This window comes from Salmo trutta, chromosome 17, assembly GCF_901001165.1.
Source record: "Salmo trutta chromosome 17, fSalTru1.1, whole genome shotgun sequence".
Classification (NCBI taxonomy): domain Eukaryota; kingdom Metazoa; phylum Chordata; class Actinopteri; order Salmoniformes; family Salmonidae; genus Salmo; species Salmo trutta.
In genome coordinates this window covers 25,838,787-25,854,965 of record NC_042973.1, presented here as the reverse complement: position 1 = coordinate 25,854,965, position 16,179 = coordinate 25,838,787, and the positions used below count along the sequence as shown (strand labels likewise).

Genomic DNA, 16,179 nt, shown 5'->3' with positions numbered 1-16,179 from the left:
TTATTTGTCCGATAATGTACTTTTATCGTGGTGATCCTTGCAATATGGGACTATATGTTCTAGCCCCTAGCTGTCTAAAATGGCTGCAATTTAGGAGCAGGACTCAGTTCGCATGGTGAGACTGACATGGAATACATTTATTTAACCGACAAGACTTGAATACAAATACTACAAAGAAAAACTCAAAACACAGAAAAATTAAGTTATAAGACAGTAATTTAATTTAGTTACATTTCTTTCTGCACACACATAATACAGTTCCCTGTCTATTTACAATCTACAAAAAGTAAACATGTATCTCACTCTGCTGGTCCCATCTAACATTCAAGGAGTATAGTTCTTTGGCTACAAAACAACATATACAAGTTGACAGTTACTCCCAACCACTGACTCCTCTAAAACATCACTGCTGCCCAATGGCACCTGGGGGTCCAGGTGAGGCCTGTTTCTTCTTCTGGCCTTGCCACTAGAGAACTAGTCTTTCTTCACTCATGTAAAGCCTCCCCCGTTTCTCCCCCCAGACTGGCCTCTCAGGGATTCCAATCCCTTCAGGATTTCAGGCAACCACTGTGCGGTGCCCTCAGGAAGAGGCTGTGCCTGCTTTCATGATCTTGAACAGGACGTTGACATTGTTGTTTTTGATAGCGTCTCGGCAGGCTGTGATAACCTGATTCTTTGGCTTTCCCACTGAGCGAGACAAAGAGGAAGAGAGGTTAGCAGAGATCTGAAACCTTTAAAACACACATTTATTTCTCTTCAAACCTGATGCTTCACTAATCTCCGTCAACCCCTACTCACCTCTCAGTCTCCCTGCCCTCTGAATGGCCTGGTTGACAGACTTAAGGCAGGCGAGGAGAGCATTGTGATTGTTGGATCGGATCTTGTACTCATTGATTAGGTCTCTGTTCAGGTCATAGAGCTCAATGTAGCGCTTCTTCATGTTCCTTCTGTCAGGCACAAAGAAAGATGAAGGGATTAAAAAGAAAAACAGGTCATTATCACCTTATCGAGCCATGCAAAGGAATCCTACAGAAAAATCATGGAGGTGGTGGTTGGTATGTTGTCACTCACATGTCACCCATGAGCCGCGCATCCTCTGCCTGCACCAGCATGTTACGGATGTGATTAGAATGATCTGCTATGGCCGCCGTCAGCTTTTGGTGGACAGAGTGATAGTCATCTACCTGTTAAAACAATAGATTACAAAAATATGTTGGGCCTACCACACAAAATAATGAGAGAAATGGTTGGTAATGAGATAAATACTATTGGTGTGGAGGCTGAGGTGGGGAGTTTACCTCAGTTAGGGTCGTTCGCAGCTCCCCAAAGTATGTGGGGAAGTCTGCCTCTGCCTGTAGGTCCTCTATGGCCAGGAAGGAAGCCAGTGATTGGACTAGATCCCCTGCCAGATCTATGTCGTCTGTGTTTAATGTGATCTGATTGTAAAGAAAAGGGCAGGTGAAGGGTCCATTTTGAAATACTAGAGATATCCTGTGCACAGCGATACGTGTTAGGACATGTAGACATACCTCTCCACTAGTGCTTAGCATGCTGATGGTGAGTAGTCCTCCGCCACGTAGAGAGGTGAACGTCACGTCTGGGGTATCAATGCCCTCTAGTAGAAGGAAGTTCTGGTTCAGCCACATGACCACCTAAAGACAGAGAATACAGCCATTTGATAGTGACAGTAACATTACTATGGAGCCAGAAGGGCTCAGAAGTCGCCACAGGTGACAGCACATGAAAGTGTGTGTGTGTGTAAGAGTAAGTGAGAGAGAGCAATACAGAGTTTGTGCTCACTCTCTGTGGCCTGTCGTTGATGGTGAAGGTAACTTTCCCAGTAGGTTGGGGGGCCTCAGGCTCAACATTAAGATCATACATGGAGAAGCGAGGCAGCTGACGTGTGATCTCAAAGACGTGGAACTGACTGCTGCAGGGAACAGAAGAAGCACAATCAAATTACAAAATAATGTTGTTTTTTTATTGGACAGAGCTAAAGTTCCACTGAAACTACAATGTTTGGATAATAAGAGTGAATTTCATTGGCAAATCAATTGTTCCAGACAATACACTAACACATCTATGCAGAGGACACATCTATGTCTCTTTCATCATTGAAATATGTGTACCTGCTCTTGCCGCCAACAAAAGCTTTGATGTGTAGATCCACAGGGATATCTTTGGGGGGAATGATGGGAACACGGATAGAACCACATAGATTCTGGGCACTGGGATGTACCACATGACTTTCACCCTCAAAAATTCCCTCAGCGAAAATCAGCACGGCTCGAATTATGGTCTCTGTAGAAGGAATGCCAAGAGGTCAGTACCCAGCCCACTCACTTACCACAGTAAGCCACATCAAATCAACATCAAATAACATCACGTTACTGGTCGCATACACATATTTAGCAGATGTTATTGCAGGTGTAGCGAAATGCTTGTGTTCCTAGCTCCAACAGTGCAGTAATAAATACATGAGGCTGCGCATTCTGGAATTATAGGATGGTGAGTGTCATTGGTTTCAATGTGGCTGAGGTTTGGTCAGCTTGGTGAGATTCTGTGTGGTTTTAGCTCTGTGTAAGTGAGCTGCTTACTGGGTATTGATGACAATGTAAATCTAGGGCATGAGTGTGTTAGTGGTCCGTGAAGATGGTAAGGAGGGTATCTGTGTGGGGTGATGGTGTTTACCATTGGGCGTGGAGATGCTGAGCTCTATGTGTGACCTCTGGGACTCCGTGGCAGCTCTGACAGAGAGGACAGTCTGGAGCTGGGTATTGGCTGGTATCACCCCCATCTGGGTGTCCCGTTCTGAAGCTCCTGGGACAGCCTGCTACCGAGACACAGTCACAAAGAAGTATTTTACACTATGACACAAACACCATGAGTGTGTAGTCTGTACATAGTTAAGAGGTGGGAGGATCGTAGTGTTCTCCTCACAGTAACTGATATGTCTGAGAAAATGTGTCTTTGAATGTTGGTCTGGGGTGTGGGTGTATGCTTGTACGTGTGGGCTTTAATATTATAAGAATATAATGCTAACTTCAGAGAGTTTCAGCACATCTATGAATGTAAAAGTGTGTTTGGTTGTGGCTTTATCCTCATAGTTATTTCTGTGAAAGTGTTTGTCAGTGTGTGTTCTTAGAAACCTTGGCATTCTCCTCATAGTTGCGTAGTTCCAGTAGCAGGTTCTGCCTGCGCTGACTCAGCTCTCGGATCAGATCCTGCTCCACACTGGAGTCCATCAGGTTCCCCTTCATCTCCTTACTGGCAGGCAGGTAGCCACGCACTGACAACCAGCACACAACACATTGGATGTCACTTACTGAAAACATACACACAAATAAACAATATTCAATAGCTATTGTGTTCCACATGTCTTTACCTTCTCCCTCCACAGAGGTACAGATGAGCTGGATCTGTCCATCCATGCGATAGTCCCCTTCCACCACTCCAGCCACAGAGGACGAGAAGTTGTCTTTGAAGATGACTTCACCTGTTCGATCGCTCCGTGCATCAATCTGTAAATGATGGTGAAGTCAAGGGGACTTACAACATTCCTTACACTTGGAGGAAAGGCTGGTGCCAAGTGCCAACCAGTTCCAGACAATGTGACAAAGTGAAGGATTAGAGAACTTTGGAAGACTTTTCTTGATTGGTGCTGTACTCATTTTAACAAATAGGTGCTAAATTGATTATCGACTGACACATCAAGGTGGTTTACCTTTCCATTGGACCAGCCTGTGATGAGTTCTACAACACCGTCAGCGTTAAGGTCAAATGCATGGATGCTCATTGCATGGTTCTTAGACTGCAGGGAGAAGGAGGAACCTTTATTGGCACATATTTAAACATAAAGCTGGTGCAAATGTAATATGCTTTGTGTAAAGTGACAGGGATGCATTTAGACAGAAAACGACCTAATATTCAGCCAATTCAAAACTTGCAGTACCTTGATTCTCCAGTAGCGGGCAGTGCGGTCATATACACCCACAGTGCCGTTGGCCAGAGCATAACCAAACCTGCTGCCATGCATATGACAGAGGGAGGTAACCGTCTGAATGACACAAAGAGAGAGCAATCAGCACACATCGTCTCTTTGCTGACACACAATGTACTATAAACATCAAGATCATAAAACATAATCAAATAGCATTACATTTTACATTTACATTAGAAACAACATGGCCTCATGTAAGATGAGCAATACCTCATTTTCAGCAATCTCAGACACAAGTTCGTCTTCTTTGAATACCCTAATGTCAAAGTCCTCTGATCCGACAAGAAGCTGTAAAGACCAGACAAAAAAAAAACACAGCATATTACCCATTTTAGGATCTAGTATAGGCCTATCTATTTAATAACACAACATCTGAAATTGTTGAGATTTATATTTCAAAGTATTTGCTTTCATCTTTGGATAACAAATGAAATGCAACACCTCATTTTTTCCATCACCAGTAAAATCACAGAGCACCAATGATCGCACATTATCCCCCGTGACCTGAAAATGAACCCATAGAAACAAACATCAACAGTTATCACTTTTCTATTGCGTAAAAGTATTTTTATTTCAATTTCATTTTTGCACAACAGTTCACATAATCAAGAGAGTAAGAGGAACGCGAGCCATACCGTCCAGAACTGGTCACTCCCCTCATAGTCAAATCCTTGCAAAGCGCAGTTGCCTCCGATGATGGCGACGGGGGACTCAATGTTCCCCAATTTCCCTAAAACAATGGCATTGGCCCCATCTGTCACCTATAGAGAATATGATGTGAAAAAGGACATTACATCTTCATTTGCAACTTTGTATTCAGTTAATGATTCAGCAGGCAGATGGCTTATGTAATACTGCTGCTACAACATAATCATGAGGCTGTATTGATATGTTATAACATTGTGTCCAGTCCTTTGTACTGTCCTTGGCTCACCTCTCTGTAGAAGATGTCAGCATTGTCGTGTACGTCATAAGCCAGCAGGTTTGTCTGGGTGCCCACGAGGAGCGTGTCTCCAGTGGTGTTGGGTCCTAGTGTGCCAGCTGTCAGGCAGCTCACAGCCTGGTTGATATTGAGCAGAGAGATGTCCGAATCCTGGGCACTCTGACTCAGACGGTGGGCTGCTTGCCGCTGGCCACGTGTGTGAGGGTTATGGATGAACACCTGATGGAAGAGAGAAGATTGAATAACTTCACTGGAGTGCTATACTTCAATGCATACTTCATGCATACATGTAAATGGAGAAACTATCAAAGAGAACTGAGTGAGGCCATACCTTCCCTGCTTGTGTGGCTGCAGTAAGGCATGGGTGGATCCCATCAAACTTGCCCATTGTAACCATGCGAGGGTTGATTTTATGGTTCAGCTTGAGGGTGAATATAGGCACCAACATGGTGGCACAATCCTACAACAATAATAACCAATCATGGTACATATGGTGTGTGTGTGTGTGTGTGTGTGTGTGTGTGTGTGTGTGTGTGTGTGTGTGTATGAAATTGAATCATTACTGCTAGAGAAACAAGGATGTTGTATCCCTCTTTCAATCTAGCAGATACTTGCAAACTACCCTAATGTTATAAACAGCTTACTCGTCGCCCGCTGGGTGTCCCGTTACCTAGCAACACTGGGCAGCTTGTCAAAGCTTTTCATCTAGCTAATCCCTGTAGTTTGTTCTCTAGTTAGCTATGATCATTGGCTCCTCATTATCTTAAAAAATAGCCAACATTAGATAAACAGATAACTACAAAGATAGCATAGCTATGACCAATTAAAATAATGTTAGTACTCGAGTGCAACATTTCAGTAATTCACTTTCCTAATCATGAAGACATCCACGACTGGCACGAGACAGTCAGATTGATTGTAACTCATCACAGCTATTTACGTTAACGTTAGCTAACTAGCTAGCATGCTATCCACCATTTCTAGCTGCAACAAGACACGATATTTTTCAACAACATACAAAGCATTGCATTTTACGCATATGAATGGAACATGTGATAAGGTGAGATGATATCTTACCGAAGTCCTCGATGTTTAGCTGTCTTTAACTGTCAATGTTTATGGGTTAGCTAGCTACAAGCATGCTATGCTAACGTCCGAATACAAGGCAACAAGATGCTTTCCCTCTTGCAAATGACGTAACTTGTCACTCAAATCTTCTGAAGTTACTGAGGGGGTTCGATTAATCTCGCCCGGGCGCTCGTGTAAACGTGATTTGCACCGCCTGAAAGTTGGTAGCAACCGGGCTGCCTTCCGCACATGAGCCAGGTTCCCCGCATAAACACTGAGGGGGTTCGATTAATCTCGCCCAGGGAGCCCGTGTAAGCGTGTTCTGCACCGGATGAAAGTTGATTGCGTTCGTTTTGGAACCGTGCCGCGTTCAACGAATCAGATAATCGGAAATTTCCGCGTTTCCTAATTCCGATTAGGATGTGAACGCAAAGTCAGCTCAAAACAAAGTGATTTAGGAGCACGTGGAGTAATGAGAAGGATTCTGTTTCACATGCAAAAGTGATTGCTTTTGAGCTTTATTCCCAATTAAAACGAGTTAGAAAATTACAACATTTATTTAATGGAAAACGATGTTGTAGGCTTCTGAACGACACACCATGATGCCTTGTTGACAAAATGACAGAGCAAGGAGCAGATTACTGTTCGAGTTGAGAAAGGCGCTCCCCGCTTTCGCCTGATGACGTGTAGGCCTTTTCCCCGGTCTAACCTTGGCCAGCATAAAATAACTCCCTCACTTTATCGCGAGCACAACACTACACAGTACAAAGTGCTTTGAAGTAATCGTTGAATAAACAGGCTTCATTCAATTTTTCAACAATAAGTAAAAAAAGTTTTATTTATTTTTTCTCCAAAAAATAAGTTCCTCACCGTGAAAACATGTATAATATTCCATTATATTATATGTTTCTGTATTGACTATGATTCATATTATGGTAAAGTGCATGCTTAACTTTAACAAAAGTTCATATATCTTCATTTTATATGATGAAATATGAAATATTTTTTTATGTTAGGCCAATGACAGTTCTGGTAGCATCACTGTTTTCATTGCGGTCGTTTGTAATTAATTGTAGCTGGTACTGTCAGTGACTATTTGTATAACATTGCACAATGTTTGTGGTATGACACAGCTCAATTACTCAGGCAGGAGATTCAGGAAAAATACTAACAGTCAGTCGACGAGCGCAAAGTGATTTATTCTCATTAGAATGTTGCTCACGAGCGCTGCCCGTGTGCAAATAAGGGAAGCATGGACATGGAAGCTCTCAACACAGCACTAATAACAGCAAATTCACCCGGAAAAGTGACAAAAGAACAATTGCCCAACTGTTGTGTACCGTGTGCACAATAACGATGACTGTCCAGTCGAAAACCAGTCAATGTAGTGATTTATAGCCTAAATCGTCGTCTACATCTATTTGTCATAAACACTATACATTCAAATTCTTCCCGACAAGTTTACATCTAGAATTACATACATTTTTCTCATTCTAAATCTAGAGCCTAGTAGTCCTAGATTAGATGTTCCTATAGGCTGTAACACTTTAAATCATCATGAATTTGAACAAGAAATGTAGTGTGCCTGTAAAATAACAATATCTGGTAACTAAACGTTAACGAAACTCCAGAACCAGTGGGTTATTTGAAGGCATTCATAAATAAATAAAAATCCTAATAAATGTTTGCATAGTAACATAATGAGTAGCCATATTTCAATGAATCAATTGTCAACAACATGGTAATTAGGCTATGTAGGCTATTGAAACAATAGGCTACTCTTCCCTTGATGGGAATGTTTTCGCTCTAGATAATAAACCGTGTGCAAGCAAGCCTATTATAATGATCTGTCTGCGAGAACCCGCGACTTTGCACACCGCACCTGTCTGCCCCGGACGCTATAAAGTCGAAGTCTCGCTAGCTAGACATTAAAAGCTGACAACGCACCACTGACACCCAGCCAAACTACTACGATCCATTCGGATAAAGAAGGGAGCTCAAAAACTGGAAAATGGATCCTTGTGAATGCTCCAAAAGTAAGTTATCATGTACATTGATCAATTTATCAACGATATAGGCTATGGATTAAGCGTATTTATTTCGAAAATCTTACCAGGCAATTACCTAACTAAACGGTTTGTTTGTAGCTGGATCTTGCAACTGCGGTGGATCCTGCAAGTGCTCCAACTGTGCATGCACCAGTTGTAAGAAAGCAAGTAAGTGTTTCTGTTATATTCTATATCCAACTAGTGTTATTAGGCCAATAGTCTTTTTTTCTTATCGCTGGTGGCACTTTAAAGCCCCATGATTAACCTCAATTGCCTCATTAGTAGGCTACGCAATAGTCTTTGGTCATCACTAATCGATTATTTTTCGGCCCATCAGGTTGCTGCGACTGCTGTCCCTCCGGCTGCAGCAAGTGTGCCTCAGGCTGCGTGTGCAAGGGCAAGACTTGTGATACCAGCTGTTGTCAGTGAGGCCTGGTGTATGACATCACAATGAAGTCCATTCCCTATGACTGACGTTGTACCATCTTGAGCATAGGTTTTGTACTTTGTCAAATGTAAGGCAATAAATTGCATCTAACTAATTCAAGTTTCTTTGACTTACTTGGGTTACTGGAGTTGTTGGGCTGTGGGACATAAGAGGTAAAAATCATGTCTGCTCCAAAAAGAGCAATTGCTCGCTCCTGGGAAACCAGTTTTTCATTTTACTAAAATATGTTTAAATTGAGGCGCAAGATCGATCACCTTAACCAGCCAGCACAGCAGGTGGCGTGAGCACTGACGACTACAAAGCGCAAGGTCTTGTTGGAAAATGAGGCATGATCGCTGAGCGTTATAGTCCTTGGTGGAACCAGAACTCTTTGACATGAGAAGTCGTTGCGGTAGCTATTGCGGAATATCAAGATGCCGCAGCGCTATTCCAAGTGGGATGCACTGACGGGTTCGTGCTGACAGCCAGGCAAATGGCGTCCTTGACTGCAAGAACAAGATCTGTCAAGTGGCGTATAAGGAGATGCAGACTTAAAATACGGAGGTGAGGTAGGTCGGAAGGGAGTGAGCTTGAGTCATGGGGAGAGGGTTTGTTAAAGAATTGTAGAAAGTGTGAAATGGAAGTGAATGAGGGCGAAGTATTGGCTGTGACGTTCTCAGGTCAGGATTATTTTTTGAGTAAGTGGACCCTTGCCCTTCGGCTGACCTATTTGTGGTGTGGTTAACCAGAAGTGGTCTTGTGATTGTTTCTGCTGGTCAGAAGGAGCAGGCGCTCCAAATGGGGGCAAGATGTATGAATTGTTTCAAAGGTACGCCATTGAAAGGAGTGATTACTGGGGTAGCTGAAAGTTGACCAACTGAAGGGGGAAGATTCCCGGTGTTTGGTGTGGCGTGAGTGGTGAAACGAGTTCTCTTTTGCGTTTTGATATTGAGTCTTTGCCCGACAGTGATGTTAATGTTATCCTGTACGAGCTTTTGTGCCGAATACATTACGTTACAGGTGTCTAGCTTATGGGCATGTGGAAGAAGTGTGGAGGGAGGTTCTTACGTGTGCTTAAAGGCACGAGACAAATCTAGCATTGGAAAGTAGTGGTATGTGTTAATTGTAGGGGTGGGGAAATAGGGATCCGAAATGTCCGGTGAGAAGGGCAGGTTGTGGTTTCCAGGGTTAGCATATGACAACTTCTGCACTACTCTGAGGAAGATGGGTCATAGGGAGGGAGCCTGAGAGGAGTGGTGTGTAGTAGATATGTACCAGTACAGAGCGATAGGACAAGTGATGTTTCAGTAAGATTAGATTTATAGCAATGGTTATCAATTGTACTGCAGGGATGGAACATAAGTCTCAAATTGAGGTTGTGGTGGCAGCTGCAGAGATATTTGTGTGCAAGCTCTTGACGTCAGAAGAATTACAGGATGTGTTAAGTGGTGTCCCATCCTTTCAAATAAAATGTTATTGGTCACATACACGTGTTTAGCAGATGTTATTGCGGGTGTAACGAAATGCTTGTGCTTCAAGCTCCGACAGGGCAGTAATATCTAACAAGATCTAACAGTTTCACAACATATACCCGAAATACACGTAAATCTAAGGAATGGGTTAATAATATTTATTTAACCTTTAACTACAAGTCAGTTAAGAACAAATTCTTATTTACAATGACGGCCTAGGAACAGTGGGTTAACTGCCTTGTTCAGGGGCAGAAAGACAGATTTGTACCTCGTCAGCACAGGGATTCGAGCTAGCAATCGTTTGGTTACTGGCCCAACTCTCTAACCACTAGGCTCCCTGCCACCCCTATACATAGTGCTGTGAAAAAGTATTTACCCCCTTCCTGATTTCTTATTTTTTTGCACATTATTCACACTTAAACGTTTGATCTGAAACATTTTAAATATTACACAAAGATAACCCAAGTCAACACAAAATGCAGTTTAAGTGAGTCTATTAAGGGAAAAATGCTATCCGAACCTTCATGGCCCTATGTGAAAAAGTAATTGCCCCCTAAACCTAATAACTGATTGTGCCACCCTCAGCAACAACTGCAATCAAGCATTTGCAATTACTGGCAATGAGTCTTTCACGTCGCTGTAGAGGGATTTTGGCCCACTCTTCTTTGCAGAATTGTTTTAATTCAGCCACATTGGAGGGTTTTCGAGCATGAACCGCCTTTTTAAGGTCACGCCACAGCATCTCAATCAGATTCAAGTCCGGACTTTGACTAGGCCACTCCAAAACCTTCATTTTGTTTTTTTTAAGCCATTCAGAGGTGGACTTGCTGGTGTGTTTTGGATCATTGTCCTGCTGCAAAACCCAAGTGCGCTTCAGCTTGAGGTCACAAACTGATGGCTGGACATTCTCCTTCAGGATGTTTTGGTAGAGAGCAGAATTCATGGTTCCATCAATCACAGCAAGTTGTCCAGGTCCTGAAGCAGCAAAGCAGCCCCAGACCATCACACTACCACCACCACATTTGACTGTTGGTATGTTCTTTTTCTGAAATGCTGTGTTACTTTTACGCCAGATGTAACGGGATGCACACCTTCCAAAAAGTTCAACTTTTGTCTCGTCAGTCCACAGAATATTTTCCCAAAAGTCTTGGGGATCATTAAGATGTTTTTTGCCAAAAGTGAGTTGAGCCTTTATGTTCTTTTTGGTCAGCAGTGGTTTTCGCCTTGGAACTCTGCCATGGATGCCGTTTTTGCCCAGTCTCTTTCTTATGGTTGCGTCATGAACACTGACCATAATTGTGGGTTCTTTTGTGACCTCTTGGATGAGTCGTTGCTGCGCTCTTGGGGTAATTTTAGTAGGCCGGCCGCTCCTGGGAAGGTTCACCACTGTTCCAAATTTTCTCAATTTGTGGATAATGGCTCTCACCGTGGTTCACTGGAGTCCCAAAGCTTTAGAAATGGCTTTGTAACCCTTTCCAGACTGATAGATGTCAATTACTTTGTTTCGCATCTGTTCCTGAAGTTCTTTGGATCGCAACATGATGTCTTGCTTTTTGAGATCTTTTGGCCTACTTCACTTTGTCAGACAGGTTCTATTTAAGTGATATCTTGATTCAACAGGTCTGGCAGTAATCAGGCCTGAGTGTGGCTAGTGAAAAAAAATGTGATTAACCACAGTAAATTCATGATTTAACAAGGGGGGGCAATTACTTTGTCACATAGGGCCATGAAGGTTCGGATAGCTTTTTTCCCTTAATAAATAAAATGATCACTTAACTGCATTTTGTGTTTACTTGGGTTATCTTTGTGTAATATTACAATTTGTTTGATGATCTGAAACATTTAAGTGTGACGTGCAACAACAAAAAAATCAGGAAGGAGGCAAATACTTTTTCACAGCACTGTATATGTCAGAGAGGCATTGGACTAAGACTCAGTTGCATAGTATAGAGTACAGTATATAAATATGAGATGGGTGATGCAATATTTACAAACAAGTAAAGTGACTAAGATACCATAGTATAGAGTACAGTTTACACATGAGATGAGTAATGCAAGATAGGAGACATTATTAAAGTGCCTAGTGTTTAATTTCCTTAAAGTGGCTAGTGATTCCTAATCTATGTCTATAGGCAGCAGCCTCTGATGTGCTGGAGATGGCTGTTTAATAGTCAGTGGTGTAGTATAGAATACACTATATACATATGTAACAGCATAGCGTCCGTCCCTCTTCTCGCCCCTACCTGGGCTTGAACCAGGGACCCTCTGCACTCAACTGACACCCACAAAGCATCGTTACCAATCGCTCCACAAAAGCTGTGGCCCTTGCCGTTTCAAGGGGAACAACTACTTCAAGGTCTCAGAGCGAGTGAAGTTACCGATTGAAACGGTATTAGCGCGCACCCTGCTAACTAGCTAGCCATTTCACATCAGTTACACATGTGAAATGGGTAATGCAATGTAAACACAATGTAAAAGTGACTAAGATACCGTATAATAGTGTGGAGTGCAGTTTATACATATGAGATGAGTAATGCTAGATACAGAAACATTATTAAAGTGGCTAGTGATCCATTTCTAAAAGTGGCCAGTGATTCCTAATCTATGTCTACAGGCAGCCGCCTCTGATGTACTAATGATGGCTGTTTAGCAGTCGAATGGCCTTGAGATAGAAGCTGTTTTTTACTCTCGGTCCCAGCTTTGATGCACCTGTACTGACCTCGCCTTCTGGATGATAGCGGGGTGAACAGGCAGTGGATCGGGAGGTTGATGTCCTTGATGATCTTGTTGGCCTTCCTATGGCATTGGGTGCTGTAGGTGTCCAGGAGGGCGGGAAGTTTGCCCCCAGTGATGCGTTGGGCAGACTGCACCACCCTCTGGAGAGCTTTGTGGTTATGGGTGGTGCAGTTGCCCTACCAGGCAGTGATACATCCTGACAGGATGCTCTCAATTGTGCATCTGTACAAGTTTGTGAGGGTTTTAGGTGTTAAGCCAAATTTCTTTAGACTCCTGAGGTTGAAGAGACGCTGTTGAGCTTTCTTCACGACACGGTCTGTGTGGTTGGACCATTTCAGTTTGTCAGTGATGTGTATGCCGAGGAACTTGAAGTGTCCACCTTCTCCACTGCGGCGCCATCGATCTGGATAGATGGGTGCTCCCTCTGCTGTTTCCTGAAGTCCATGATCATCTCTTTAGTTTTCTTGATGTTGAGTGAGAGGTTATTTTCCTGGCACCACACTCCTAGAGCCCTCACCTCCTCCCTGTAGACTGTCTCATCGTTGTTGGTAATCAAGCCTACTACTGTTGTGTCGTCTGCAAACTTGATGATTGTGTTGGAAGTGTGCTTGGCCACACAGTCATGGGTGAACAGGGAGTACAGGAGGGGACTGAGCACACACCCTTGTGGGGCCCCAGTGTTGAGGATCAGCGAAGAGGTGTTTCCTACCTTCACCACCTGGGGGTGACCCGTCAGGAAGTCCAGGACCCAGTTGCACAGGGCGGGGTTCAGACTCAGGGTCTCGAGCTTGATGATGAGCTTGGAGGGTACTATGGTGTTGAATGCTGAGCTATAGTCAATGAACAGCATTCTTACATAGGTATGCCTCTTGTCCAGATGGGATAGGGCAGTGTGATGGCGAATGCATTGTCTGTGGATCTATTGGGGCGGTAAGCAAATTGAAGTGGGTCTAGTGAGGCAGATAAGCTGGAGGTGATATGATCCTTGACTAGTCTCTCAAAGCACTTCATGATGATAGAGGTGAGTGCTATAGGGCAATAGTTATTTAGTTCAATTACATTTGCTTTCTTAGCTACAGGGACAATGGTGGCCATCTTGAAGCATGTGGGGACAACAGACTGGGATAGGGAGAGATTGAATATATCTGTGAACACACCAGCCAGCTGGTCTGCGGATGCTCTGAGGACACAGCTAGGGATACCATCAGGGCTGGCAGCCTTGCGAGGGTTAACACACTTAAATGTCTTACGTCAGTCATGGAGAAGGAGAGCCCACATTCCTTGATAGCGGGCTGCGTCGGTGGCACTCTATTATCCTCAAAGCGAGCAAAGGTGTTCAGCCTGTCCATGAGCAAGACGGTGTCCGTGACATGGCTGGTTTTCCTTTTATAATCTGTGATTGTCTGTAGAGTCTGCCACATACGTCTTGTCTGAGCAATTTAACTGGGACTCAACTTTGCCCCTATACCGATGTTTAGCCTGCTTGATTTGCGGAGGGATTAACCATACTATTTGTATTCTTCCATATTTGATATTTATTTTGTAACCTTTATTTAACTAGGCAAGTCAGTTAATAACAAATTCTTACTTACAATGACAGCCTAGGAACAGTGGGTTAACTGCCTTGTTCAGGGGTAGAACAACAGATCTTTACCTTGTCAGCTCGGGGATTCGATCTAGCAACCTTTCGGTTACTGGCCCAACGCTCTAACCACTAGGCTACCAGTCTTCTTGCCATGGTTAAATGTGGTGGTTCGCGCTTTCAGTTTTGCGCGAATGCTCCCATCTATACACGGTTTCTGGTTGGGGGTAGGTTTTAATATTTACAGTGGGTACAACATCTCCTATGCACTTCCTGATAAACTCATTCACCGTATCGATATATGTGTCAATATTATTTTCTGAAGCTACTCTGAACATATCCCAGTCCACGTGATCAAAACATTCTTGAAGCATGGATTCCGATTGGTCAGACCAGTGGTGAAATAGTCCTCACCACAGGTGCTTCCTGTTTGAGTTTCTGCCTATAGGAGGGGAGCAAGAATCGTGGTCCGATTTGCTGAACGGAGGGCCGTATATGCATTCTGGAAGGTAGTATAGCAATGGTCAAGGGTTCTAGCAGCGCGAGTACAACAATCAATATGTTGAAATTTGCTTTGTTAAAATCCCCAGCTACAATAAATTCAGCCTCAGGATATGTGGTTTCCAGTTTGCATAAAGTACAGTGAAATACTTTGAGGGCCGCCGTGGTATCCGCTGGGGGGGGATTTAAGTTTCTGTATGTTATTACAGTTACACCATAAGTCGTTAATCATAAAACATATACCTCCACCCTTCTTCCCAGAAATATGTTTGTTCCTGTTGGTGCGATGTACTGAGAACCCAACTGGCTTTACAGAGTCAGACAGTGTATCTCGAGAGAGACATGTTTCCGTGAAGGAGAGTATGTTACAATCCCTGGTGTCTCTCTGAAAAGCAACTCTCGCCTTGAGCTCATCAATTTTATTATCCAGAGATTGGACATTAGTGAGTAAAATACTCGGGAGCAGTGGGTGGTGTGCACGCTTCCTAAGTCGGACCAGAAGAACGCCTCGAGTACCTCTTCTCCGCCGGCGTTGTTTTGGGTCAGCCTCTGGAATAAGTTCAATTGCTCTGGGGCGAACAAACAAAGGATCCACTCCAGGGAAGTCGTAATCCTAGTCGTAATGCTGGAAGTTCTGGTGAGTTATCTTCCTGGCTGTATGTAAAGACACAAAACAATTCCTGAGCCAATAACATAAAAAATAGTACATAAATAAACAAAATACTGCAGAGTTGCAGGGTGTTGGCCTGAAGTAGGACTAAATAGATTAATAGTGGGATGGGGTTTTTTAAATATATTTTTTAGTGAGTTTACTGTTAGATCGTAGGGTATTTTGTTTAGTTGTCATGTATTTATTTCAAGCAAGGTATAAGGGATTTAAACTCCAGTCTAGTAGGTGGCGGTATTACAACATTTTATTGGATGGCAACCGCTATTAAACCTCATCGAAGAAGAATAAAACGAGGCCTCGTCCAATCAGGCTAGACCTCAGAAGTGCCGGGGTAAAACGTATGTCCGACTGGAAAACAAATGAGATAAGCGCAAAAGAGTGAAAACAACTGTCATAACTACTATTTGTGGAACAAGGGAAAGGATAATTTGCTATCTAGGATTCATGTAAGTTACCCAGCTAATACGCGTTACAACAAGTTATGAACCTGCCGTTGCATGCCACTAGCTTAGCTATAGTTAGCTTGCTAAAGTGCTAGCTTGCTTTGTACCTGTAAACGAACTGATTCTTAAATGTGTAATTCGTATTTGTGTTGTTAGCTTTGGGACACAATATCGGGAGTCTAATACACAGACTCCCGATGTTGTTGTGGGCAGTCATATCAAAATCAGTTATTCTAGGCTTTCCACGCTAGTTAGCTAACCAGCCTAGTTGCTCATCGTGCCAAGGGGG

At 43.3% G+C, this 16,179-nt stretch overlaps 2 protein-coding genes and 1 long non-coding RNA gene across 6 annotated transcripts in view; 2 read left to right on the top strand and 1 right to left on the bottom strand.

The window, feature by feature from the left end:
- Nucleotides 1-116: 116 nt before the first annotated feature.
- Nucleotides 117-8,642, bottom strand: LOC115151940 (Bardet-Biedl syndrome 2 protein homolog). Of its 3 annotated transcripts, none has more exons than XM_029696304.1 (18): nt 8,622-8,642; nt 5,275-5,403; nt 4,935-5,162; nt 4,636-4,761; nt 4,442-4,504; nt 4,211-4,288; nt 3,953-4,057; nt 3,725-3,811; nt 3,386-3,521; nt 3,150-3,289; nt 2,692-2,833; nt 2,130-2,301; nt 1,801-1,927; nt 1,530-1,652; nt 1,299-1,436; nt 1,072-1,184; nt 799-947; nt 117-687 (listed from the first exon to the last, which is right to left on the bottom strand). In XM_029696304.1, exons 2-18 carry the CDS (start codon nt 5,389-5,391, stop codon nt 581-583), a joined length of 2,151 nt encoding a protein of 716 aa, XP_029552164.1. In that variant the 5' UTR covers nt 5,392-5,403; nt 8,622-8,642; the 3' UTR covers nt 117-580. The 3 variants fall into 3 exon arrangements, with proteins under 3 accessions (XP_029552164.1, XP_029552163.1, XP_029552165.1); XM_029696303.1 differs by having other exon boundaries at nt 1,801-1,930; nt 8,622-8,641; XM_029696305.1 differs by lacking the exon at nt 8,622-8,642 and adding an exon at nt 6,021-6,341 and having other exon boundaries at nt 1,801-1,930.
- On the top strand, nt 7,921-8,601 carry LOC115151942 (uncharacterized). Its single transcript, XR_003867394.1, has 3 exons — nt 7,921-8,047; nt 8,159-8,227; nt 8,397-8,601. It is a non-coding gene; the product is annotated as an uncharacterized LOC115151942 (long non-coding RNA).
- A 179-nt stretch (nt 8,643-8,821) lies between the features above and the next one.
- Nucleotides 8,822-16,179, top strand: part of LOC115151939 (nuclear pore complex protein Nup93) — a 39,592-nt gene continuing 32,234 nt past the window's right edge. The window contains exon 1 of one of the 2 annotated variants that reach the window (XM_029696302.1): nt 8,822-9,050. The gene's annotated coding sequence lies outside the window, so the exon portion shown is untranslated. Of the gene's footprint in view, nt 9,051-15,736; nt 15,894-16,179 lie in introns of those variants that run through there. The other variant, XM_029696301.1, reaches the window with a different exon arrangement.